General features: G+C 41.0%; 2 protein-coding genes across 2 annotated transcripts in view; both read right to left on the reverse strand.

Moving 5' to 3' along the window:
* Nucleotides 1–2,309: 2,309 nt before the first annotated feature.
* LOC142945962 (glycoprotein hormone beta-5-like) lies at nt 2,310–3,541 on the reverse strand. Its single transcript, XM_076086902.1, has 2 exons — nt 3,335–3,541; nt 2,310–2,498 (listed from the first exon to the last, which is right to left on the reverse strand). Exons 1-2 carry the CDS (start codon nt 3,539–3,541, stop codon nt 2,310–2,312), a joined length of 396 nt encoding a protein of 131 aa, XP_075943017.1.
* A 4,374-nt stretch (nt 3,542–7,915) lies between these two features.
* ppp2r5b (protein phosphatase 2, regulatory subunit B', beta) overlaps nt 7,916–25,488 on the reverse strand; it is a 31,976-nt gene continuing 14,403 nt past the window's right edge. Inside the window, exons 2-13 of the mRNA XM_076086936.1 lie at nt 23,217–23,413; nt 21,617–21,718; nt 20,663–20,755; nt 19,989–20,119; nt 18,969–19,028; nt 16,588–16,696; nt 13,245–13,298; nt 12,626–12,676; nt 12,329–12,448; nt 11,909–12,036; nt 11,118–11,219; nt 7,916–10,462 (exon numbers count right to left, since the gene is read on the reverse strand). Coding sequence (XP_075943051.1) covers nt 10,225–10,462; nt 11,118–11,219; nt 11,909–12,036; nt 12,329–12,448; nt 12,626–12,676; nt 13,245–13,298; nt 16,588–16,696; nt 18,969–19,028; nt 19,989–20,119; nt 20,663–20,755; nt 21,617–21,718; nt 23,217–23,413 — 1,385 coding nt within the window. The 3' untranslated portion in view covers nt 7,916–10,224. The remainder of the gene's footprint in view (nt 10,463–11,117; nt 11,220–11,908; nt 12,037–12,328; nt 12,449–12,625; nt 12,677–13,244; nt 13,299–16,587; nt 16,697–18,968; nt 19,029–19,988; nt 20,120–20,662; nt 20,756–21,616; nt 21,719–23,216; nt 23,414–25,488) is intronic.

The raw sequence follows: 25,488 nt of genomic DNA on the forward strand, positions 1-25,488 counted from the left end.
TTAACGCAAACCACGATCTTTTCCTAAACCTAACTAAGTAGTTTCATCGCCTAAACCTTAGTTGTTTCCTGTGAAGATGGAAGTTTATTTTGAAAAGACAGTATGCGTGTAACAAGCGAAAACAGACTCATGTTGCTGGACTTTTGCAGGAAAAACGCACGAAAAATGAGGAGTAACTTTTCGTAAGATATCAATAAAACGGGGATGAATTTATATCATTGTATAAAGAGAGTGACATGAGAAGATCAATCTCATGTCTAAGTTAAATCAGCTATAATCACTCTTTTAAAGTGATTAGTGACTCGTCTAAAACATTTAAAAAATGAATAACTTCAATAGAATCATTCTATACAATGTAGCTTCTTTACATAGAATGTAAAGAAGCTACATTGTAGTAGAATTGTCTTTTGAAGATGAACAGGACATTTTTCAGGTTCAAGTAATGACTGGGTTGTTACTTTCGGTGCTGCTTTAGTATTGATCATGTTTTGATATTTGAGTCATTTTGTGGATGATGATTTGATATTTGAGTCATTTTGTGGATGATCAGATGGAGTTATGATGGTAGCAGTCGCACAATTGCAGATTCAGCTTGAGCAAAACCTTTGCCTATTGTGTTCAAATCAGGCCCATATGAGTTTACAAGGCAGGTGTCCTTTCTCTAAACACTGACCTGATGCATCAAGTGGATATTTTTTGCTGAACACAATATTATGCATTTGCCCTCTACATCCTCTAGTCGGAATGAGCATACTTATAAACGCACTGTTACAACTCCTTCATAGTGTCATATTGCTTTTCGGAGAATTATGATGATAAGTTCATAGTAGATGCAAAAGTATACTTATGTACAATATATTATGTTGAACATTGTTGCTCCTGGATGGATCACAGCCAACCCAATTATTAACACAGCTCCATGTCCTTGGTCATGGTGCCACAGCACTTAAAAGAATAAACTTCATAATTCTCAAAATTCTGACCCTTTGCTTTTTTATTAACAGCATTTACTTGTACTTTTACTTTCAATACTTAAGTACATTTAATATCAGAAAATTACTTTTGATACTTAAGTACAATAAATATCAGTTACTTTAAGACTTTTACTCAAGTAGTATTCTAATAGGTGACTTTTACTTTTACTGGAGTAATTTTCCAGTAAGGTATCTTTACTTTTACTCAAGTATGGCTTTTGGGTACTTTATACACCACTGCTGTTGGCCCCTATTAACCTCACCACCACTGTTTCTCCAGCCTGGTCTCACTCCCAGGGCGTCTTGAAACCAACACACAAGGCCCCCTTAAGTGTCGGTATTAAGAACAAGAAGTCAGGCCCGGTTCTACCAGGGTGTTAGAGCATGCATTGCACCCTCAGCTGAGTATTTTGTGAGCTCAGTTGACATTTGAATAATAAATGCCATGCGCAAGGTGGTAGGACTGCGTGAGCGTCGCCATCCGCACCTTGTATCTTGGTTCATGTATGTAGCCTACAACATGTAAAAGAATATCGAGATATAATATCGAGTTATAATCGACTAGTCTGATGTGTGTAGAGGTGTGTATGTTTGTCCTGTAGCAGCCTGGTGTCGCTTTCAGGCGATCTGATGAAGGTCAACACTGAACAGCCGTGCGTAAAGGCTCTGTGTGCTCCGCTGCCTTCACATGCTGCAGGGATTTCACCCCCTAAAGGAGAAAGTTTTCATACAACATAAACCAGAAGTGATACTGTCAGAATCGACCACATTCATTCGTAGATCAATGCAGACTGATTTACTGACTTTTGTGCTCTAACAGATATAATATAGTGACATAACAAGTAACATAATATCATCATATCATATCATTAGTTTTTTAAAGAGTAATAAGACAAAAGTAACTTATTATACTTCCTAGCCTTAACCATTCGAGGTCTATGTATAATCTCAACCATCTTGCGAGAGTTTCGCTAGGTTTTTGCCCAAGCGATCAATGTGCCATGTGAGTACAATATAAACTTAAATAATGATATTGAGAAGTTATTAATGTATATTATTATTATGTATAGCAGTTTTTTGAGCCTCAATATTTAAGTATTCAAAACTCAGATAACTCTTATTTTGAAATGCTTGCTCTGCTACATCTCCTTTCTCACAAACAGACATGTATAAGTATACACACACATCTTCAGTCGACAGAAAGACTCATTTCTAAGTCCCTGGATGTCAAGTATCACACTTACACAAATGTCTTGATTTCATAATTTTATTCAGAGTCATTCATATCAGTAAAACTGTTGATAACATTGTTGGCTGAAAGCGGTGTCCTGCCCATCAGAAGGTCTCACACTCTGTGTCCTGTGTGGAGCAGACGGCACAGTGGCAGTGCAGAGCCATGGGATAGTGGTAGAGAGAGGAAATGTTGGGCTGGCAGCCCGGCAGGCGGGCGGTCATGTGGCGGACACGACTGTACGTGCACACACGGTGGTGTCGCTGGATGTAGGGGGGATCTGGCACAGGTTTCTGCAGGGTTCACACACACACACACACAAGTGGAACACGGGTTACTTTTGATCTCCATATGCTCTTTGACAAGACACTGTTTCCCCACATAACAGGGAATATTGGCAGTGAATGCAACACGTTTCTGAGCTCTCTACACTTTGTAAACATGTGTTGGAGACATGATGAATAAATTGGTTCATTCTTGACCCTGGACTTGATAGCTTGACCAAAAAATAAATAAAAGGATTAACCCAAGGTCCACTTCCTCTTCCCTGAGCTTTCAATTACATCTCACAGTCTTCTTTGGAGGGAAAAGTATGAAGATGCAGTTTAAAAAGTCCACTTAATCAGCAGTTTAGATTGTTATCATCAAATGAGAAACCTCCAGCTGCTGAAGAGGACCATGAGATGCTGTTGAAAGTCCTGGAAAAAGCTAGTAAGTGGACTTTAAATAATGACCTTCTGCCATGTGCCTGAGTCAGCGCTGTTGTTGCGGATTTAGAGCTTTGAATCTGACTAAAGTTTCCCCAAAACTTGTTCTCTCAATTTACTCAGAGGTTAAATTTGAATCCTTGCAAACTAAAATGAGTTCATTAAAAGTTCAGGGACCCTCCCTGCTTGGAGGGATTTAAGCACGTCTTACGACAATGACATATTATGGGTCTGAGTGGAGAATTGGTCATTGGGTTTGGGTTGAGTCCTGGGCCATTTATCATTTATTTCATGTTTCACAATTCCAGTATTATGGAATCTTTCAGAAATAGCAAGAGAAAAGAGTGTGACTCCTACATCGGCTAAATATAACTGATGTTCTGTCACTTTACTGTGTGTGTGTGTGTGTGTATGAACCTTACCTCCCAGGTGTGACAACGCCCCCAGCAAGCCTCTGTGCTGATGCGCAGTCCGTTGCAGCCCGGCTTCTGGGCCACAAAGGTGAACTCTCGCACGGCGCAGCCTCGGAAACCGTGAAGTGTGTTTGCCTGAGCCACGCACACCTCCACTGCCCCGGCAACCAGGAGGAGGAGGAGGAGGAAAGAGGGGGACAGGGGATGGAGATGCATGCTGGGAAAAGAACAAAAAGGAGTAAAGGATCTTCGATGGAGGCAATACTATTATGTATCCATTATTCCTCAGCTATGGCTACAAGTGACCTTCTCTATCTGGGTGGAAAACAGTTCACCTTAAAATATATATTTTTTGTCATGTTTACAGACTAAAATATTCAGTTTGGCCTCTATTTTATACCTACAGAGGAAGATGATCCAAAACAGCTGAAAAGAGCGAGTCAGAGCAGTATACTGTGACATTCAACTTGACTCACAACTCCCTCTAGTGTTTATTATGGCTACTGCAGCCAATGCAGCGATCTATAAATAATAATAAAAAATAATTATTTCAATGGGTAATTAATAACTATACTTTCCAACTAAAAATATACAACAACGAAAGAACATTTGAATTTCCTTTCAAGTGACACATCTGACAGTTCGGTCATTTCACTTACAGGCATAAAAAGCAGTTTATCTTCTCTTGTTTCAATCAGAATGAATGGTCATTTCTGTAATGTTACCGGAGACATCTGCTTCATTACTCTCCAAGCAAACTACTTACACTGCACTAAAACAACTGGAATCACCTCAACTGAGCCAGACTGTAGAATGCTTATTAAGAAATATAACACTGACATAAAAATACTTTCTGCATGAACAGAATGATGTGAATACTTTTATAGGCGATGAGATACTACACCACACTGTGAGTACAATAACTCCACATGAGCTATGGGACTACACTGTGGTGTAAAAAAAAGCCTGCTAACATAATTATGTAGACTTTCTGTCCTTAAAGCAGTTCAAAGTATCTTAAAAAATGATTATAAGTCAAATGAATGTTACATATCTGCCCTACATTACTAATTGATGTTAAAAAAAAATCACTTCTCACCTTTTCAGCTGAAGATCTTGCAGAGATTTGAGCAGCTGGACTTCGGAGTCTCTCTGCCCGGACAACAAGCAGTGAATGGAACCAATCTGTCCTTGTTGTTGTTTTTAGAAGGCCATTAGGGCGGACGGACACTCTGACATCATAGCAATTACAATGAAATACCATTAGAGACCCCGAGCCAGAAATAATGGAGACTCCCTGGAAAAAACTGATGCTTGTCTATGTTTTCTTAACCTCAGCCTGTATCTCTCTCGGTGAGTGCATGTGTGTGTGTGTGTGTGTGTGTGTGCAGTTCTTTATCCAACTCTGGTCTACTCTCAGTGATGTGAGGATTGTCAGTACTCATCTTGACACTTACTGAGATGGAGGATTGGTAATATGACAACAAAGGACGGAACTTTTAGCTCTTACTGGGTAACTTAAAACCTTGGACATCATAGAATTAGACAAAAGGTAGATTGGCTATGACTTTAACAAGTCCTGCCGATTTCAGATTTAATGGTTTAAACAAGATAATGTGACCTCATCAGAGTAATTGTCTCCCCTGCTGTCACATGGACATTTCTGTTCTGAAAGCTCCAAACCATCTCACTGTTTTTGCATGTTTTAGCCCATTTACTGTAACGCACTTATACTTTACATCACAGCTTTTACAAGCCATGCTGCTTTACGTTTTTGGGGCGCATTTTTCTAGAGATCCATAGCCGTTGATTTCCATTCATTTTTCTCCATCATAATGCAATGAAATAAAGTTTATTTCTGATTTGATGTAAATTATGATGAATTACTCAACTCAAGCACGTTTTGAAAGTCTGCTAATTGATTTTACCACAGTTTGAAAAATAATGGAAATCAATAGTTAGCTGAAATGGTTGGAAAACACATCAACACAGTATAACCTGCATGGCCAGCAAGAGGGTAAGAAATGGTTGGAGCTATTATTTAAAAATACACTTTCTAGCAGATTAAAGCAGTATTCTTTGCAAATTACCATTGACAGTATCACCTAATAAGACGAATGTTAGTCCAGTATTTAAACTCCTTTTCGCTCTGTTATGTTCTCCATTTAACCCTTGAGGGAAATATTTGGCTATTTAACTGTTCCACTAGCCAGGTGCTAACTTTGCCTGCTGTTTGATGCTAGGCCGGTTTATAAGAGCTGTTAGGCTCAAAACAGCTGCCTCCCTGAGACAGGAAATGGAGATTATTTAAAATCAATCAAAACAATATGCTACAAGACACATTGTCTATATAAGAGTATGAGCTGGTTCAGCTTTAAGTAACATCCATTGTGCCTGTTGATCAAAGTATCAATAAAAGTAAGTGGAATTAATATTATTGGAGGGACAGAAGAGGTGACACAAAAACAGCAGACTCCCAGAGTGTTTTCTCAAAGTGAAGTTTCATTTTTAGCACATAGTTTTTTTTTCTCCATTCTACACCCCCCTGTAATGTTACGTACATTAGTAAGCTTCTCTACATTCAAACCCCCCCCCCCCCCACCGCTGTGTTGGTCCCCAAAATATACATCTTCTTCTTCTTCCCCTGCATCATCTTAATCATCTTCTCTAAGGTTTTTCTTCAACACAACAAACACAAACCATTGGGCAGACAGTGCAAATCTAGAAATTCTGTGAAATTGCTACTTAATGCAGTTGTAGGTTTCGGTAACATTATATTCTCATTCTGTTACTGTTGCTCTGACTTATTGCCATTCTATCGTGTCTAACTCTACGTCTTTTCTTTCCTCTGTCTTTCTCCTCCTCTGTTTTTTTTTTTGTATCTTTAATGCTTTCATTGAATCCGTTCACACCAACCCTCTGATTTAAAGCCTTTGTTTCAATTTGGCCGGAAATGGCCACAGAGAGGAAATGTGTGACGATGGCTGTCTGTGAGGCGATACCCGATCTACGAACACTCTCTCTTCTCTCGCTTCCTTTCCTGGAGCAGGTCTAGAATGTACGACAGAATTCTATAAAAGAAGAATATTACTATTGATCATTAAGTGAGAACTCTAGAACAGTGGGAGCTGGGGTTCTGTTTTCCCAAAGTCAGCTGACCGACTGACAATAACAATCAAGAGGGTTTGTGAGTAAGCCAGCCAAAACAAAAATCATAAGGTAAGCTGAGTTTTATGACAGCGAGGTCAAGTTTTGTCTCTTTTGAGTTGTGTTTTTTGAGTGTTTTTTGCCTGAATCAAAAGAATGTTTGAAATCCAACTAAATGTGAGGCTGTTTTGGGTTTTTTTGCCCATAGTGCCAACCAGCTGTTGTTTGCAGGTGCAGGTTTTGAGGTGTTCACTGATGCATTAGGCTGCTATAGCACCTAATGCATCAGTGCGTTTTCTGTGGCGGCCATGGAGCACGGCCCATGTGAATTTGTGCACTTAACTTCTACACTCTCTTCTGAAAAAAATCTGCCTGAAAAGAAAATAACTATACAGCATTGTGGTCGTTGGAGAAGAAAGGCTTATGTCAATGGTTCCCAACTTGGGGGTTGGGGCCCCTATAGGGGTCATGAGATAGATCAGAAGGATCACAAGTAAGGTCTTCTGCAATTCTTTTTTTTTGCTCTTTTGTATTTTTACTGATTGTACTCATGAGGTTGAGCACACAATCGGATCACACACTTGAGTTTCTTTTCACTTTTTGCTCCGGTGCCATCATGAGATAATAAGTTGACCGTTCATTCACAAATTGGACAATACTTGGTTTGATTGTCAAACATGTTGGAAGGTATAACCTGGATGTTGGACGGAACAAAGCTGCAGCGTCAACGTTCGAAAGCAACGAGCTCTTTTGTATGAAGAAGCGATGGCAGATTAGGTGTGAGTGCAGCCTGAAAGCATCGGAACAAGCCAACCAAACTCAAAGCAAACTTAAAGCATCCACAAGAACTTGGAAAACTGGGCCAGGAGCAGATTCATGAATCTCCTTGAAATGCTAAATCAGCTCAATAAAACTTGAAATGCCAATCCGAGAGCGGTTAATCAAATGGATTTCAAATACCTTGTTGACTCAGGCATGAATTAAAGTGAGTGAGTGAAAACTGCTGGTCTGAAGGGTTTTTGAATGTTTGGTTTACGAAGCAGCCGACAGGTAGCTCTGCGTCTCAAGCGTCAAAAAGAACAATCAATCGATTAGTTTTACATTCGGATTCAAACCCTGTCCCTCAGGAAGGAGAGAAGGAGAGAGAGAGAAAAAGAAACAAAGAGAGAACAGTTTTCTCTCGTTCTCTATCACTCTGTCTACGCACATCTCCTGCTCACTGATTCACTCACTGGATACACACCAACGCGCACACACGCGCGTGCACTCGCACACACACACTCGCACACACACAACCTGACCATCATCATCAAATAGAAAATAAATAGCATCAGTATCAGTTTTCCACAAAATGAACAAGATCATACAAAAACCAAGAAGAAAAACAACATAATTACAAAGCAAAGTCATTTTTCATCAAATAAATTTACACAAAAAGTACCTTTAAGACAATGTGAATATCAAGGACGCAACAGGAGTAAAAACAAGTAGTGGGGGGTAAACTTTTGAGTGTGACACCCACTTCCTGTTTAACCCCCTAAGAACACACATATTATCCTGAAAGAATGAAAATATTGCTAAAATAATTTTTTTCTGTTTTTTCCCCCCCTCTCTTTATCCCATCACTCCGTCAAATGATCAGACAAGAATAAACAGATTTTTCTTGGTTCACACCGAAAAAAGTTATCATCGTCATGGTCGCCATCTAGCAGCGTCAGGTCTGCTGATCCTAAAGGAAACAGACGCTCCGGGTTCAGAAATCCAACTGGATCACTGTGTTTTTCTTTTGGTCTGAAACACTTGTGGTGCGCTTTATTTGTCCTCCAGTAACCTCTGTGATAGGCGGGGTTTGCCAGTCTGCTTGGATACATTTTTGGTTAAAAAATTGGGGGGGTTCTGAAGTTCAACTTTGTGAAACGTAACCGAGGCAAATGAGTAAATTTGTAAATCCTTTAACCAAAAAAATCATCAGTGTGCCAAAATTAAAGGTAACCTGTGGAGTTTTTGACCACTAGTGGCGCTATAGAGTAATGTTTTTATGAGCGGGTCCCCATTATGTTTGTGTTGCATCGGCAGTTGGTGGCGGTAATGTGCAACGAAACTATGCAATATGCCCACAAAGGCAGGGAAGAAGGAGTTTGCCAGCAAGTAAACAAGTATGTAAACAATGCAAGAGTTAAAATATGTTTTTTTCAAATCGACTTTATGGATGTTTTATGAGGAAGGAAATGCAGTCAACACATTTGTCAAGCCTCAAAGATACACACAGTGTGTTTTGGTGAGTAACACTGAATGTTAACATAACTTTGTTTGTTTACAAGAAAGCTCCACAGGGCACCTTTAAACAAACAAAACAAAACATAATCTTTGAACATGGAATGTTTTTGGATTTTTACGAAATACCCCTTTAAAATACACCCGTCGCACCACAAACATCCCAAATTTAGAAAGAAAAGAAAAACAGCCGCCGCCAATCCAGTTCATTCCTCCCCTCTTTAAGGTCTGTTAAAGGGGAATCCCGCTGAATTTCAGCACTCACATTATGGCCTCATACAGGTAACATGTGATGTGAATTCAAAATTCGAGCTGGCCTTCCCCTTTATGGTATCTGCTACACTAGTGTTTCTCCCATAATACACTACAGAAATATCCAGAGACATATGTATATATATAAAAACATTATCATCATCATCATCATCATCATCATCATCATCAGTAGTACTTAGAGTAGAGTAGAGTAGTAGTAGTAGAGTAACAAGTAAGAAGAAGGAACAGTATTGTACTTTATATCATTATCATCATCTTCATCAGTGGTTATTTAACCTTGAGAGACTTTAGGCTCGTCCTTTGGTGGGACCCCGGCAGAATGGGAGAGAAGTTAGCGCCAGAACCAGCTGTGTGTGTGTGTGTGTGTGTGTGTGTGTGTGTGTGTGTGTGTGTGTGTGTCTTTGGGCCTTTAAACCTGTATGAAATGTTTTGGTGCATCAATAGAGTGTTTTTATGTGAGATTTGTTTGACCCAGATACACTTTCTCTCTGTAGCTCTGTCTTCTCATATTTACAGTGAATATGTACTGTTCCTGCATCTCTGTGTGTGTGTGTGTGTGTGTGTGTGTGTGTGTGTGTGTGTGTGTGCGTGTGTGTGTGTGTGTGAGGTTTTGTGTGTGTCTGGTCTGTGCAGCAATAGTTTTGGGACATTTGTGTGAAATTGCTTCTTTTGTTTTTTTAATGCATTGTGCTATCCACGCATGAAATAAGCATCTCTGACCAAAAGATAAATACGTGGCCCTAGTACAGACTCTGACTCGGCCGGTTAAATCAAGTTAGACCCATGTTCAACTTGGTTAGTGTTGCACCAAAAGAGAAATTTCATCTCTTATTTTTGAGGCTGATTTGAAGCAGGCCAGCTACCAATTTTGGACACTGACCTGCAGTTTAATAAACCAGCCACTTATTAAAACGACTGTCTGCACTTTCGGACAATATTCATCTTCTGATCTGCAACATAATGTGTGTACAGCAAAAAGTGAACCAGTTTCACACAAGTCGGTCAGAAAAAAAAGGTGCAGTGTTTACCTCGGATCACTGAGTTTGTGCGCTTTTTCACAAAAAGCCACCCTCTCGATGATACAAGATAAAAAGAACAGTGGATTCGTTTTGTACCTTTTTCTCTCCCAACACTTTCACCATCAACCTCATGTCTTCTCCCTGTCCCCTAACCCCTGTGCTATCCAAATCTCTGCAGAGCAGCACCTAGGTGGCGCTCTCCCCGCCTCCAGAGGAGGAAGAGGAGGCCCCGCTGGGCTTGGGCTCGGGCTGGTCGGAGAGAGACGTCTGCGGGGACGAAGGGGTCGGTGGGTCCCCTCTCTCGCCTCGCTCCTGGAGGTTGCGCTGGTTCCTGGCCGCCTCGGTGAGCATCTGCATCCGGCGGTCCTGTTGCTCTTCCAGGCCTCGCCAGAGATCTACACGCTCCCTGTCCCGCTTCAGCTCCCTGGGGAGGCAGGTTGAAGGGAGGAAGAGAAAAAGAGAGGGATGGAGATATGAAAATCTCTGGAGATATGTTTGAGTCGTTACTTTCTCCTGAGATGTGCTTTGTTGTAATTGTACAGTATTGACCACCAACTGCAAAGCAAATGTCTTACTTAATGTCATCAAACAGGCAAAAGGAAACATTAAAAGGAGACAGCCCATGTCAATTAGTCGTCTTTAGAGGTGTTGTATTTTTGTGCTTTTTAAAATATTTTCTGCTGATTATTTACTTTGAATGGAGCCCGGGCTAGCTGTGTCTTTATGCTAAAGTTAACCATGCCCTGACTCCAACTCCATACTGAACTACTCTTTTAAGTTTTGTTTCCCAAAAGTATCCACCTTCTTGAGTTTTAAACTTGGCAACACACTAAGTGTAATCATGATGTGATCCATGTTGAAAAAGATGACCGAAGCGACACATACTTACAGCACAACGTGAAATATGATGTGATGGATAATGGAACAAATAGCGACTAAAACATGACTTAAGAGCCTTCTAGTTCTTCCTCTTGAAGTCATTGTTGTATCCAGTGACACACACACACACACACACACACACACACACACACACACACACACACACACACACACACACAAAGAGAGTGAGTCATACTCACTTCTGTTTCTCCACTTTGTAGGAGGCAGTGAGGTCATCAAACAACTTGCTGTTCATCTCCATGAAGGTCTTCAGCACGTTGTAAATCAGAGACACAATGGTCCTGTAGAGACGGAGAAAGAGGATAATGAACCTGGGCGGTCATCAGTCCCAAGGCATTATGGGTCAGGAGATAGAGGTTATGGAAGCTTGGTTTTGGGGAGATATTAACCCCACTGGCAACCTTATGTGTTGCCTGGATCATAACATGAGGGTTATTCATGTGTCTAGTAGATTATTAGCTCTAGTGCTAACGTTTTAGCGTGTACATTTATCTCAGTGTTGGGATGTTAGAGATCATAGCAGCTGTGTAGCTAACTGCTAAATGATTAGCAGTGGTGGAAAGCAACTTAGCACATTTACTTTTCATATCATTTTAAGGTACTTGCACTTTACATGAGTATGTGAATTTCATGCAACTTTGTATTTAGGATTCACTACATTTCAGATGGAAATGGCAAATGTTTATTATTCCACAACATTTATTCAACAGCCATACTTCTGGTACTCGAAGTATACTTTTCTGTTAAATCTTCTGCACCTTTATTTAAGAAACATTTTGAATGCAGGACTTTTACCTACAATGCATTATTTTGACATGATAGTATTATTCATTTTGCTTAAAAAAAAGGATCTGAATACTTCTTTCACTATCAAAACAGTAGCTAGCAGAGCTAAAAGTTACATCCATATTGACCCCTATCTAAAACCAAAAGTTGAATTAATGTGTGTGTGTCATTGTGAGCTACTGACTGGTTCCAGTGCTCCTTGGAGACTCTGTAGAGGGTGGCGAACACCAGCGGCAGGATGACTTGACAGTTCTCCTCTATCAGACTGAGGATGTATTCGTTGTTCCAGAAGTAAAGAGCCCGCTCCGCTACCTAAAACAAACAGGGACAGAGGAGCCGACTTTCATTTATCACAGTTGTACCAGGATTCTTTTCATCAGACTGGTGTTTGTGCCCACGGTTTTTGAAGTTATCCAAGGAACTGACCGTCAGTGGTTTGTTTTTCTATTGCGATATAATAAATCTGTAGGCAATTAGGGTACTGGTATCAGGCTAATTACTCCCCAAAACTGTTTTATTTGGGGATTTTTTTTTCACTGATTGGTGCATTTTGACAACAAAAGACATTCCAGCATGATTTGGATGTAGGAGTTGTTGTGTTTACCTGGAAGTGAGGGCTGGAGATACAGGCTGCGATCTGTTTGAAGAGCGGCTCCTGGACCCGGATGAACTGAGACGGCTCGATCACATCCAGGATCTCCTCAATCTCCCCCAGGAACATCACCTGAATACGCAGACACGCCGACAAACACATTTTTATAATCAATATATAAAGGACAGAACCGACATTCACGTGACTCCCAGAAGTGAATTAAAGTACGATAAGACACTTCAAGGAACACCTTGCAATACTTAAGTCCTACAAGAAACATCAGCGCCTTTTTATTATTTGTTTTCTCACCTCTTTCTGCGTGCAGGTTTTTGGCCAGTACTTGAGCAGCCCTCTGATGATCTGCAGAGAAACAATGAAGCGGATTAATATGAATAAACTGCAGGCATTAGCTCAGCAGGGGAGCTGGCTGGCGCCCATCTGTGCCATCTCCATTAACTCATATTCATACTTTGGCTGAAGCATTAAGAAATATGTCATTAACATTGTCTCGTTATTACTGTAATGATGTTGGTGAATGAAGGAGTAGGTTATAGCTAATGCTCTAATTCAACCTCGAACAGTTTAGTTACCACTGGTGAACAAACTAATGTTAAGGACTAACACTATGTTCTCCAGCTAACTGCTAACTTTGTCTGTCTGCCGTTTGGTGCTGGGCAGGTTGTGTACAGGAGGTAGTCTGTAGGTTTGTCACTACCTTACACATTACATGTATCATTTGAGCCATTTTTAACAAAAACAAATGGATGAGTGCAGCTTTAAACCTATACATTTCTATCTGCAATGTCACCACGGTTCAATTTTCACAGCAATTAACAAAATCTACAAAACTAGGACCGTCATTATCCCTTAAATTTGATTAGTAAGTGTGTTGTAGTGAGTATAATAATGTAATGAAACACAGTCTTACATATTCAGTCACTGTAGCATCTTTCTCCATAAACTGCACCACACAGTAGGCCAGCTGCAAGGACAGAGGAGACGTGGTTAGAACACACACACACACATTCCCTGAAGCTGTCAAGGAGACAAGGGGGATCTTAGCACTTATCCCTCAGGATTACACACTGCTAAAGATCGGAAAGACAAGTTTTCCGAGGGGAGATGTGTCACAAGTGTGTGTGTCTACTTCTACATCAGCTCTTGTCTCCTCCTATATGATCTGCAATCATTTCCTATTATTCAGCGGGTGTGTGCTTGCATGTGTGTGTGTGTGTGTGTGTGGTTGTGTGTGTGTGTGTGTGTTTTGTGGTTGCCCCCTCCACCCCGGCCGGTTGCCGTGGCGAGTGGGCACCGTGGCGACGGAGACTGTGTGTGCGTGTGTTTACTTCGGAAGGAGTGATGTCACACACACAACGTCCCTTAAGGGCAATGTGAGATAGAGTTTAGACCTCTTGTCTCCGCCTCTGTCTTTCCTCTTCTGTTCTATTTATACCTTTGCTTTGTTCAAATGATTACTGTACTGGTCTATTTAATGACTTTTAGATAAGTACGTTCAAGAGGCATTGATGTAAAAGTATGCACAACCTCTACTATGTATAATTGTAGACTTACAGACAGTAGAGGTTGTGTACTGTCAGATTATTGATGGTTGTTCTCTGTCTTTTTGTAGAGCAATCACATTTTACTTTCTTTCTTTCTTCTTTTTGTTGTTGTTTCTGTCTTTGTCTCGTTCCTGACCTGTAGCTCAATTGTCTGTCTCTCTGCCTGTCTGGCTTCCACATCATCCACAGCTTTCATCTTCTAATCCCTTTTCCTTCTTACGGTGCACCTTTCTTGTTTGCCTTCTCTTCTCGCTCCATCCCTATCTTTCCTGTACCTCACCCTCGCACTACGACGTGGTTAGAGAAGCAGAAAGAGGGAGTGGAGGCTAAGAAAAGGGGACTGGTGAAAGCAGGGATGTCAAGTTTGAAATAGGAGGATTAAAACGAAGGTGCTGGTCGGTCAAAGCATTTAAAGTATTAGCGAGACATTGGAGATACTGCTTGGGGGTAAATATGATGTTGGATTCTGTTGTCAGGCCGGGATATGTGGGTGCTGGAGGCCGTTGTTAGGCTAAGGATTATGGAGATTGTAGTCTTTTTAAGGCTGAGATTTTACCAATATTGATCTGGCATGGTGACAGTTCAAATCAGGGTCTATTTTTGGGGATGACGTCATTCTAGAAAGCTCTAACGTTGGCTTTTTGCCAGCATATTTGTTACAACCTGCACATCAAAAAGTGTCCTTTCCATCCTTTTAGCACTACTTTAAATTACCCTGTCAATTATAAACATAAACCGGCATGATCTGTGTGAATCGTGCCGACTTATTCACAGTGTCACTTCGATTTAAGTCGAACCAATACTGGAATTCTCCTCAATTTTTGTGTGAAGCAAGTTTTTCCAATTTTCAAACGAGGATAAAAACATTTTTGCGGCAATACCGTCTGAGCTTCTGGCCTCTAGGTGGCCGTCTACCATGGCAGCAGCTGACTCACATTTCAACACGGTGTCAACTTCCCTGCTGGCTACTGACTTGAGTGCGTCATACGAACATTGATATGAGGCGTTGTTTTCCCCTTTTCAACGAGCCTACATGACATTGCAGACTGTCAAAACTCAAAGCAGCCAGTAGTCCTGTAACCTCAGAGGTCAGGGAGTAACATAGGCATGGATGGGATTAAGCAATTACAAACAACGTCAGACCACAGCTGTTTAACTGTCAGTGTGTCTGTGGGAACTGAAGTGATATCACAAACAATTTTTGTGTCCACCCGTACTGCTATTGCACCAATCCAATTACGAGTTTCGGCCTTGTAAGTTTGGACAAAAAATGACGTACACTAGGCAACACTTCAAATATCACTGCAGTAAAGTAAAGGACCAGATAGGTACATAAGTGAAACCAAACACCAAGGGTATACTGGTTTCTTAGCAAAACCGATTTGTAATTTCAGTTCAAATTTAATACAAAACAGTCCGATCTGAGCTGCATTAGCTTTTTGCTGAAATACATTATGTGTAACCATGTTGTGGCTTCAAAATATAGCTCTAACAGCTGTTACTACAATTCACTGACGTGAATTTAAAAGAGAAAATCCTTCATAAGCTACTGTAGGGATGATTCAAATGTATTTCACGGTGCTTAGGAACATTTAAGATGATTAAGTGCTGCTGTGATATTATATTTTGACATTTAGATCCAGATCTGGGTCACTCACTCTCGCGCAGCCACACCTAGTGAGCACAAAACTTCTGTCCACTCGCATGTATCCCCTGTGACCCCGGCAAACCGAGTGTGTGTTTGAGCGTGTGAATAATGCATGTGTGTGAACCACGGGGAGGAAGACAGGGAGGAGAAATGTAGGGCACGGTGATGCTGGAACCCAGAATACACACACACTCACACACATACCTCTGTACAAACTGTACCTTCTGCATAACTAAATAATGTGTGGCACAAACAGAATGCACACACACACACACACAATAGAACGGCTGCCATCTGTGTCCTCAATCACACACACACACACACACACACACACACACACACACACACACACACACACACACACACACACACACACCAAAGGAACCAAAAACACACACCGAGTGTACTTCAACAGTGAGCGCATCGCTCTGCAGTATTATCTGTGACCCAACTCTGCCTCCTAGTGGTACATTTCACACATTGCAGGAATCAGTACGACCATTTGAGAGACATGTATGGCTGATTTGTCAAGGTGAGAAAAAGACCTGGATCTCTTCTTAGTAGAGAAACCAGAAGATTAGCTACAAGGTAGTTTGATTCTATGATAGTTGGAGGAGTAGGGTCTCTAAAACCTACAATAAAGCATGCCTCAGTCAAGTAGAAGAACTGCAAAACCACCACATATTTTAAATAATTCAGAGTTATGATGCTGGTTTTTTTGCTTGGAAATGGTGAAAATAATATCTGGCACAAAATATCAGCAAACAGCATCAATGTGGGCCTTCAAAAAACATATGAACACACATGGAAAAACCCTTGGACGGTACAACAGACTATTAAATAAACATCTGTCCCCTGCATGCGGATGTAGACATGGCGACAAACTATATAAACACATTTGGTACTGTGTGTTGCATTGGTGGTGTTACATAAAGCATATATGGGTTTCAAAGGTTCTTAATTCCAAAGTAATCAAAAGAAACTGGCAGTAATACTAGCCATAGAGTAATATGCAACCAAAGGACTTTAAATACTAGACCACGCCGGCAACTGTCACTGACCTGTGCGTGGAAGATGGAAAGGGACTTTGCCGTGTGTAGCGGGATGAGGACCCGAACCAGGAACTGCTTGTGTTCAGCCTTCAGGGGCAGGGCAAAGCCATTTATGATGCTGGAGGAAAGGACAGTTACAATCAAATACTTTCACTCTACATACATATACTTGCTTTTTACTGGCAAAACCAAGGTGATGTTTTTGGTATTTTAACTCTATAGACAGATATTTATTTACATAAAGTCTACTATTCACATCTGGGTATACGTGTGCGTTCGCCTGCGTGGTGGAGTCTATTCTAGTACTGTGTCCATTTCCAAGTGACTGGACAAATGCGTGGTCCGCTCTGTTCACAGCTACACTGACTGACATAGAGGTAGTTCAGCCTACGGAGGGAAGAGTATGAGCAGCGGAAGAGTGGGAACTAAACTTGGCAAGTATGAGTCTTAGGAGCACTCTGTCTCTGTTTATCTGTTTGTCTCAGTCTCTCTGAATCAGTCAGTCTACCTGTCTGTCTGTCTGCCTAACAGCATCTTTGTTTAAGGGAACATTTCTTCAATAATATCTCCCTCCTGCTGTTCGTCTAATCTTTCTTTCTGCCTCCTGTCTTCTTCCTCTCTCTCTCTCTCTCTCTCTTTCTGTACAATGAATCCTCCCATCTCTCTCTCCTTCTCTCTGTGTGTGGGAGGAGCTATAAATACCTCTGTTACCACCAACATGAATACAAACCTCTCTCTCCTCTCCTGTTCTTGCTTCTCCTTCCTCCTCTTCTGACTCACTGTTCACTCACTCATCCTCTCTCCATCCCTCATCCCTCCATCTTTTCTCACCTTGAATTCCGCCTCTCCTCTATACTCCCGCTCTCTTCTCTGCATTAACTCATCAAAAGTCATCAACCATTGTTTTATTTACTTGCTCGGTCAGGTGGTCATGGGTTGGAAGAAATGTTTCAGATGTTGTATTAACCTCTTTATCCTTTATATCCTTTATATTGGCAAAAACTCAAGGACAAATTGTCTTGCTAAATATTCTAGCACACCAGAATTCAAACAAATCACCATTTAAAAACATGTCTTTCTTATTAGTGTCTAATAATGACAGACACAAGCTAGATTCCAGCACAGACTGCCCTTGAGAGAATTTAATATTTATTGACTCAATTTCTTTGTTTGCTTACAGATGATTTCGCTATTTCAATGCCTTTTATTTATTCCCTGTCTCCTTCCATTTCGTCTAATTTATTCCGAGAGAAACCGCAACTACCCTCTCCTTTTATGCACGTTAGCATAACAAGGCCGCTTCCTACTTAGCCGGCTGATTAGGTCGTCATGTACTTTAAACTTTCAAAGTGAAAAGCTAACAGCAGCAGAGTTAGCAAATAGATTTTGAGGTCATGCTAACATTAGCTAAGAACTACACCATAGTGTACCATATTATACTATATTATGTTAATATGTGTCATTGACTCTTGCTCTACATTCTATTAATGCAGACACACACTGAAGTGACATATTAGACTGGTGTGCACAGACTTGTTGATTCAATATGTTTTCACGTTGGACAGAGTCAGGCTAGCTATTCCCCCTTCTTCCAGTCTTTATGCTAAAATAAGCTAGCCCTGACTCCAGTTTTGTTAAGTTGACATGAGGTTAATGTTTGTCGCCCAAAAAACTACTCCAACATTATTCTGCGTACGGAGGGAGTGAGACTAGAAACAGACCAGATAATATCACCGATCTTGTTTGTGTCCATCCTCCATTTTCTCTCTCCCTTTACTTCTCTTTATTACTGTCATCTCTCCGTTCTTGTTCCCATTCATTTGCGTACGAGTACCAGCGGAGAGCAAGACATGTTTGTTTATCAGTTTCAGCTTCCTCCCTTGCGCTCCCATTTAAATCTTCCTCATATTTCTCTTACTGGCCTCAGAGACAAAGCAACACACTATACAAACCTCTGAGTCATTTCTCATTTGTGTATTTATACTCGCTCTTGTTTCTGTCTCTCCTTCCTGCCACCACCCACCTTTACTCATTCACCCCCTGCCTTTTAACTAATTTCTTACTCCTTCGGTCTTTGCACCCGCAGTTGTGTTTGCCTGATAAGAACGAGAGAACAATAATGAATCTAAAATAAATGCCTATTAAATTGCTTTTTGTGTTGAGCTGTTGCAGAAGTGATTGTGCTTCGTCACCGTTTTTTTCGTAGTTGCTTAAATCAGTGGGTTACCAGCTGTCTCGTGAATAGGAGCAGCTGGCCAAGTACAGTATGTCTCTGTGTGTTCACACTCAACTCCAAATGCATTCATTAAGTCGTGATATACTACGAAGCGTGCTTTCCTCCAGAGCAGAAGAGTTTGCCCCAAAGTGTGTCTGTGTGATTTGACACCAACCTGCCGAGGATTTCCAGAAGCTCCGCTACACCGTTGAAGTGCTCAGTTTCATATATGAACCTAAAGATCAGATACAACATACACACATAGAGTGACTTAGGATGATGCATCAGCAGAAGAAGCAACCAAAACAAAAGCAAAAGGGACTCAAAGAAGGACTGCAATTCTTGAAATAGTAAAACATAATCTGTTCACATAAATTACAAATGCATATAATTCCCTGGCTGGTGTTCCTGACTTTCCTAAGGAATTGATAATAAACACGATTTCTGGAATACAACTCTAATACCTCTGTGATCATGTGATAGAGAAATGGATTACAATATCAGTGAAGCACATTCATGCTTATTCTGCATCTTTTAGCTGTCAAAATGTACAAACAATGATACTGAAACCAGTTTAACTGAGACAGAAATAGAGTGCGTCGCAGCATCGCCGCTCTCCTTTCGCTTGAATCACATTGCAAACGCAACAATACAGCCACACTTGATGAAGGACAATGATGAAACATGATTGTACATCACAGCACTCTCGTTAGTCAGAGCTGTTTAACCAATTATTTGAGGAAATTTGAGTCACCGCACGGGGATTTAACTCTCCGGATAGCTGCAGGATGGGGATGCATTGATGCTCTAGTGAGTGCAGATGTGCACAGTCATGCCGTGGGCCTGTTCGTGTGAGGCTGGTTTCCCTTGTTACAGAACCACTCTAAATATGCAGCACTCATTTTCTAATGTACTAATTCAGCCTAAATTTCCACGTATCTCGTGTGACTTCAACCCAAAAATGTGTGAGGTTTTTATACTCTTCCAATACTGATAACTCAGTAACAAATGTTCCTGTTTTGTACTTTTTTATGACGCACCAAGCTAAAGCAATGCATTACAGAGGTCATAAACACCGCTTTTCACCCTGCTGATGGTCTTTGTTGGCGGATGTTTGATTTATTGATGTTAAAATGCTATAAATAGCAAGCAACCTTAAATCCTATGCAGTGGGCTGGTGGGAGGCAACCTATACCTGAGGAAGATGTTGTTGATCTGTTTGCGGATGTAGGCTCGGAGGCCCAGTAGTTTTCCATAGACACGGTGCAGGATGGTCTTTAGGTACTCCCTCTCCCTGGGGTCCTCGCTGTCAAACAGCTCCAGGAGCTACACACACACACACACACACACACACACGATAATTACAAATTACAAATACAGTAGGTTTGTTTTATGGCTCTTGTGGGGCCATTTTCTAAATGCATTCATTCTCTAACCTCCTCACTCCTGCACCTGAACCTTAACCTTAAAGTCATGTGAATTATTCTTCAATAAAAAGCTAATCTCGAACAGGAGACAAAGACCACCAATCTCTAGTATTTGTTATATTTCTGTGTAAAAACATTGTGGTATTTTTACCATCTGCTTAATATTACATGAACTATTTTTTACTGTCTTTCAAAAATACAGCAGGATATTAAACATAAAAGTTGTACAACAAGAACTGCTGAGTCTTTTAGTCAATTCTTTTTTTATATGTGCCCCAACTTAGATCATAAAATTTAAGAGCACTCCGGAATATTCCTCGGTTCTGCAATACCTGCTGTTTCAAGGAAGAGCTTCATTTATTTATAGCTTTCCATTTATCGTGGTTTTAGGAACATCTTAAAAGCTTTGGATTCAACAAACCGCAAGGAGAGAGACGATTACCTGCAGGACGAACTTCTGGTCAACATAGCGTTTGGCCATGGAGGGCTGGAAGTCCGGGCTCTCCAGGAAACGCAGAAAGAACTCGTAAACCAGCTAATGGAGGCACAAACAGTAAACGATTAGACGTAATGTAGTGTATTTTTGTACTGAAGTAATAGTTCAGGACAAATAAGGAATTATTACCTCGTACGCTAAGGCCAGCAGCCTGTTAGCTTAGTTTAGTGATAAAATACTGCTTTTCTTCACGTTTAGACAGAGCCAGGCTAGTTTTTCCCCCTGTTTCCAGTCTTAATGCTAAGCTAAGCTAATAGGCTGCAGGGACTGGCTTCACATTGACCAAACAGAAAGGAGAGCAGTATCATTCTTCTCATCTAACTCTCGGCAAGAACTCGAAAGTGTATTTTTTCAAAATGGCAAACAATGTTTTTTCTAAAGCGGCTCTAGGTAACGTAGCACGGTAATCTTCTTTAATACTCTGCAAACACCAGCAGTCTAATAAAGAAGATGTGATTTTCTTCTTTGCTAGAGCCCCATTTTGTGATTCCGGCTGATAAAACAGGAACAGTTAGGCACAAAGTTTTGCTTTAAACAGCAGATTTAACTGATCTAAAGGACCTCGGGCTTAGGTACAGTATGTTTATGTGCAGATAAATGCTGAACGCTGCATGAAAAGCAACACCTGGAGGGAGTTATGTGCATTATGGTATTGTCCACCCTCTCAAATATAGTATATAATATATAGCAGGGCCACATGCATTGTGTTTCACTTTAACTTTAAAAACAAAGCAAAGGCATTGCAACAATTCCCAAACCGCTTAAAGCAACAAAAAGCCAAAGTCAACACATTTTGCTGAACATATCTTTTCAAGAGAAATTGTCCTTAGATCTGAAGTGGAAAATGCATGATATTATGTAAATCATCAGAAAATGGTTTACAGGATTGTTTGTATGTACCTGCAGATGCGGCCAGGAGGCTTCGAGTGTTGGCTCATCTTCCTCAGGGTCAAACTCTGGATTCTCACTTGGTGGGAGAGTACGGAAGATATTTACCGAGATCTGGAAAACCGCAAACATAGGAGTAGGAGGGAACAGGTGGAAGAGTGTGAGGAAGGAAATGGGAAGAGGAAAAGAGGAAAATGGATGAGAGGTAAGGAGGGATGTGAATAGAGGAAGGGGATAGTGGGAGATGCAGGAAAAGAAGATCAGAGGGAAAAGGGAAGTGAAAAGGGAACGAGGTGGAGAGATAGAAAAGAAAATTAGAAACGCCAAATGACAGTGCATTTTAATATTATAGATATCCTTGACATGAAAACAAATGGATTTAATAGTTGTATTTTCCAGAAAGTAGGTCTATGGGTCTTTGTAAAACAACAGTTCTGACTAAAACATCCTTTGACTCGTTGCTAGACTTCATCATGCTGATTATTCGACATGATGCACATCACAGATTTGTGTCACTTCACACCAAATTAGCTCTCAGGATAGTTGTAACACAGCTGGTGTTGTAACACAGTGTCAGTGATCATTCAACATGTAAGAGTCTTGTATTATATTGGATATTGGACAATTAAGTGGGTTAGTATCAACTAAATCAAGCACAAAAAATAACTTCAGCTATTTTAAGCCATGCAACCCGACTGCTCGCACAGTCATGATTTATTCAACACGTGCATTTCCACCGGCCATTTAGTGCATAAACTGCATTGCGAAAAGCAAATGTGGTAAATCTCAACTCCCCAATTCAGCATTATTTTCTTTTCTGTTCTTTCCCCCTCTCTACACATCTGTTTGCATTAGTTTATACTTCTCACTGCAGGAGGGTATAGGCCCATTTCAAAGGACCATGTAAACCTCACTTGGATTTAAAAAGGTCAAAACCATAACTGTAATTAGACTAAAGTTACACAACAATTCCACGTTTGAGAAACATCATCTGGGTCATCTGGTTTCTTTCGTAGCCTCCCCCTACTCCTGTATTACATGTATTCTGTTGCATTGCACTTGGACTCTAACCGATGCACTTAAAAGAAACTTTGTTTGAAATATCTACGCTTTCTTCACATTAAAGCCTTTGCCCACTTTCCTCTCATTCCATCCCGTCCTATCAGCATTTTCATATCCTCTGGGTACAGTGACTCCGTAACATAAGCTCTATCCTCTGTTCGCTTTACCTTCTTTCCTTTCCCCCTTTTTATATCATCTGGGACCTCTGGATCTCTTTCCTGTCCATCCCTCACTTTCTCGCCTCTGTCCTCCTCCTATTGCTACTTAGCCTCCTTTGCAAATGTTCTATATTTCCTTTCCTTTCCTCCCTTTATGTATCTGCCTCTCACTTCCTTTCTCCTTTCCTCACCATCTTTGTTTATAGCTTCTGGTGACCTGTGGAAATGTTTTTCTTGCGTTCTATGTTTCATTTGCTCATCTACATTGATGATTGTTTGTCACTGTCTGTGCCCAAATGTTCCTTTTTTCATTTCTATTCTTTTACCTATCCATCCCCTATAGTCCATCGTTTTCACCCCTAGCCTCCCCTCTCCTCCTCCTCCCCTCCTACCATCTTTATAGCCTCTGGGTACAAAGGCTCTATGAGGACTCCTCTGCTCGTGGCCACACTCTCCACCAGCTCGTTGAGTGCCGCACGTTTGATCTCCTTCCCCTTCAGGTCAGCCACGCAGTCCAGGAAATCAAACAGCACGCAGCACTGCTGCAGCTTCTTACAGAACAGGTCGTGTAACTCTGCCACCGGGGCGTCTGGAGGGTTGAGAGGTAGGAAGGAGGGAAGAGAGAGAGAGAGAGAAAGAGACATGTTAGACAAATAGGTTAAAGGACAATAAAGAAAAAGGCTGATGCAGCTCAGCCATTCCAATGGCGTTCCTGAAAGGCGCTTTGTGTTCGGCAGTGAATCGTTTGACAAAGTCGAAGTGTTGGGAGTACACAGATATATATTCTACAGGCTAGAGCTTCTCTCCAACGTAATGAGGGAAAGAAAACAGGCTATTACTCTACAAACACATTTTTACACACACACACACACTTTCCTCCAGAGGGCTGTGTTGCATCTCAGTCCTATTACCTGTCAGATTCGTTCTCCAGACCTGTTCGTCACAATGAAACGACCCGCTGCCGGCCGTCACATTAAAACCTTGCGCTTCCAAAAAAAGAAAACACCACTTTTCTCAGATGTAGAGAAAGTGTCTGATACCCATGGATTACTGAACACACGCAGTGAGTTTTAAATTGATTCCACAGGCTTGAGGGGGTGTGAGAACTTAGCAGCTCAGCCTGAAAAGGATCATGCAAAAACGTACAACAAAAAAAAAAAAACGAAGCAATGTAGAGAGTTACCGGCTTTGCAACCAAATGGGAATGTTGGGTTCTTTTTCTGATGACTCAATAGCAAAAAATAGCATGCAGTGAAATAGATTCCTATATTAGTCAGATGGACTGTATGTGAGGTTTATGTGAGGATAATAATACATTACGTTACATTATATGAAATATAAATATATAAATAATACAAGAATAATAATATATGAATATACAAGACATGAAAACCTGATCCTCTTTGCAAAGGTTTTTGAGCAGATGTTCCAGGCTGTATGCGTATGTTATAACTGCTATGAACAGTCTGACTGATCCTAGAGGACCTCAGTGAACCTACCGCGATCTAAAACTTGATTTCTACGTCCAGCTGAGCCTGACGAACAGACCTGACACTGTGTGTCGGCTTGTACTCATGGCAGAGTCGGGGAGTAGACAGTGGTGCTTATATTCAAAAGTATAAGAACAGCTCTGCCGTAACGACGACTTGATGAGATCCACCTGTCACATTTAAATCAATCCAAAACAACCACTAACCACACCCTAATAAGGACTGTAGGCTGAGACGACCATTGACTCCTTTCTGACGCGTTAGAAACTCAACTGGTGTATTGGATACACTGGTTACTCAGTTACAATGTTGAACAAATAATCTCCCTGTCAAAGGAAAAGAAGGCAGCATTACCCATGACTGGGAAGCAGTCTAGACTATCTGAGGATGATCCAAGACTCACACACACATACACAGACACACACACACACACACACACACACACACATACACACACACACACACACACACACATACACAGACACACACACACACACACACACACACACACACACACACACACACACACAGCAGGAGCAGATTAGATTTAACCCTTCTTAACCCCCAGGTGGGAAACTCAGGAGGGGTAAGGGGGGCAGACTGGAGCTTTTCCAGCCCCAGACCCCCTCACCTCTTGTGGGCACACCATGACCATCTGCTCCCTTTGGCACAAAGCTGCACAACAATAGACGAGGCCTGACCTTTGCTTGATGTGTCGAGGCACAAGACACACACTAAAGTGGCCTTTGTTCTATCAATTATGACCAACTTCCATACTTTAGATGGTGATGGGACAGAGTATCTGTATTTATAACAGGATTTATTTTAAGTTTGATACATAATGAAACTACTAAGTTGCTGTTTGATGAAGTCTTGGTGATATGGGAACACCTAAAAAACTTAAACACAAGATTATGATGCAAATCTTTTTGACTTGCAACTTTTTGCATTCGGGTTAAGTTAAGTTTAAATTGACCAGACTGTCAGATTGTCCTCCATTCAGGCAGGTTCTCTGAATTTGTCCTTGTTTTAAGTGTAGACGATTGTGTGTTGTTTGTGTATAAAGGCTCAGAATAGCGGGACTGGCCTGCTTCTTTTTTTGTCACGTGACGTGACTTGAATACATTTTCTCTGTGACTTTTCTTCAACCTTCCTTTTTGCCCATTTTACATCT

This window comes from Anarhichas minor, unplaced genomic scaffold, assembly GCF_050575085.1.
Source record: "Anarhichas minor isolate MPS153535 unplaced genomic scaffold, ASM5057508v1 ptg000009l, whole genome shotgun sequence".
Taxonomy (NCBI): domain Eukaryota; kingdom Metazoa; phylum Chordata; class Actinopteri; order Perciformes; family Anarhichadidae; genus Anarhichas; species Anarhichas minor.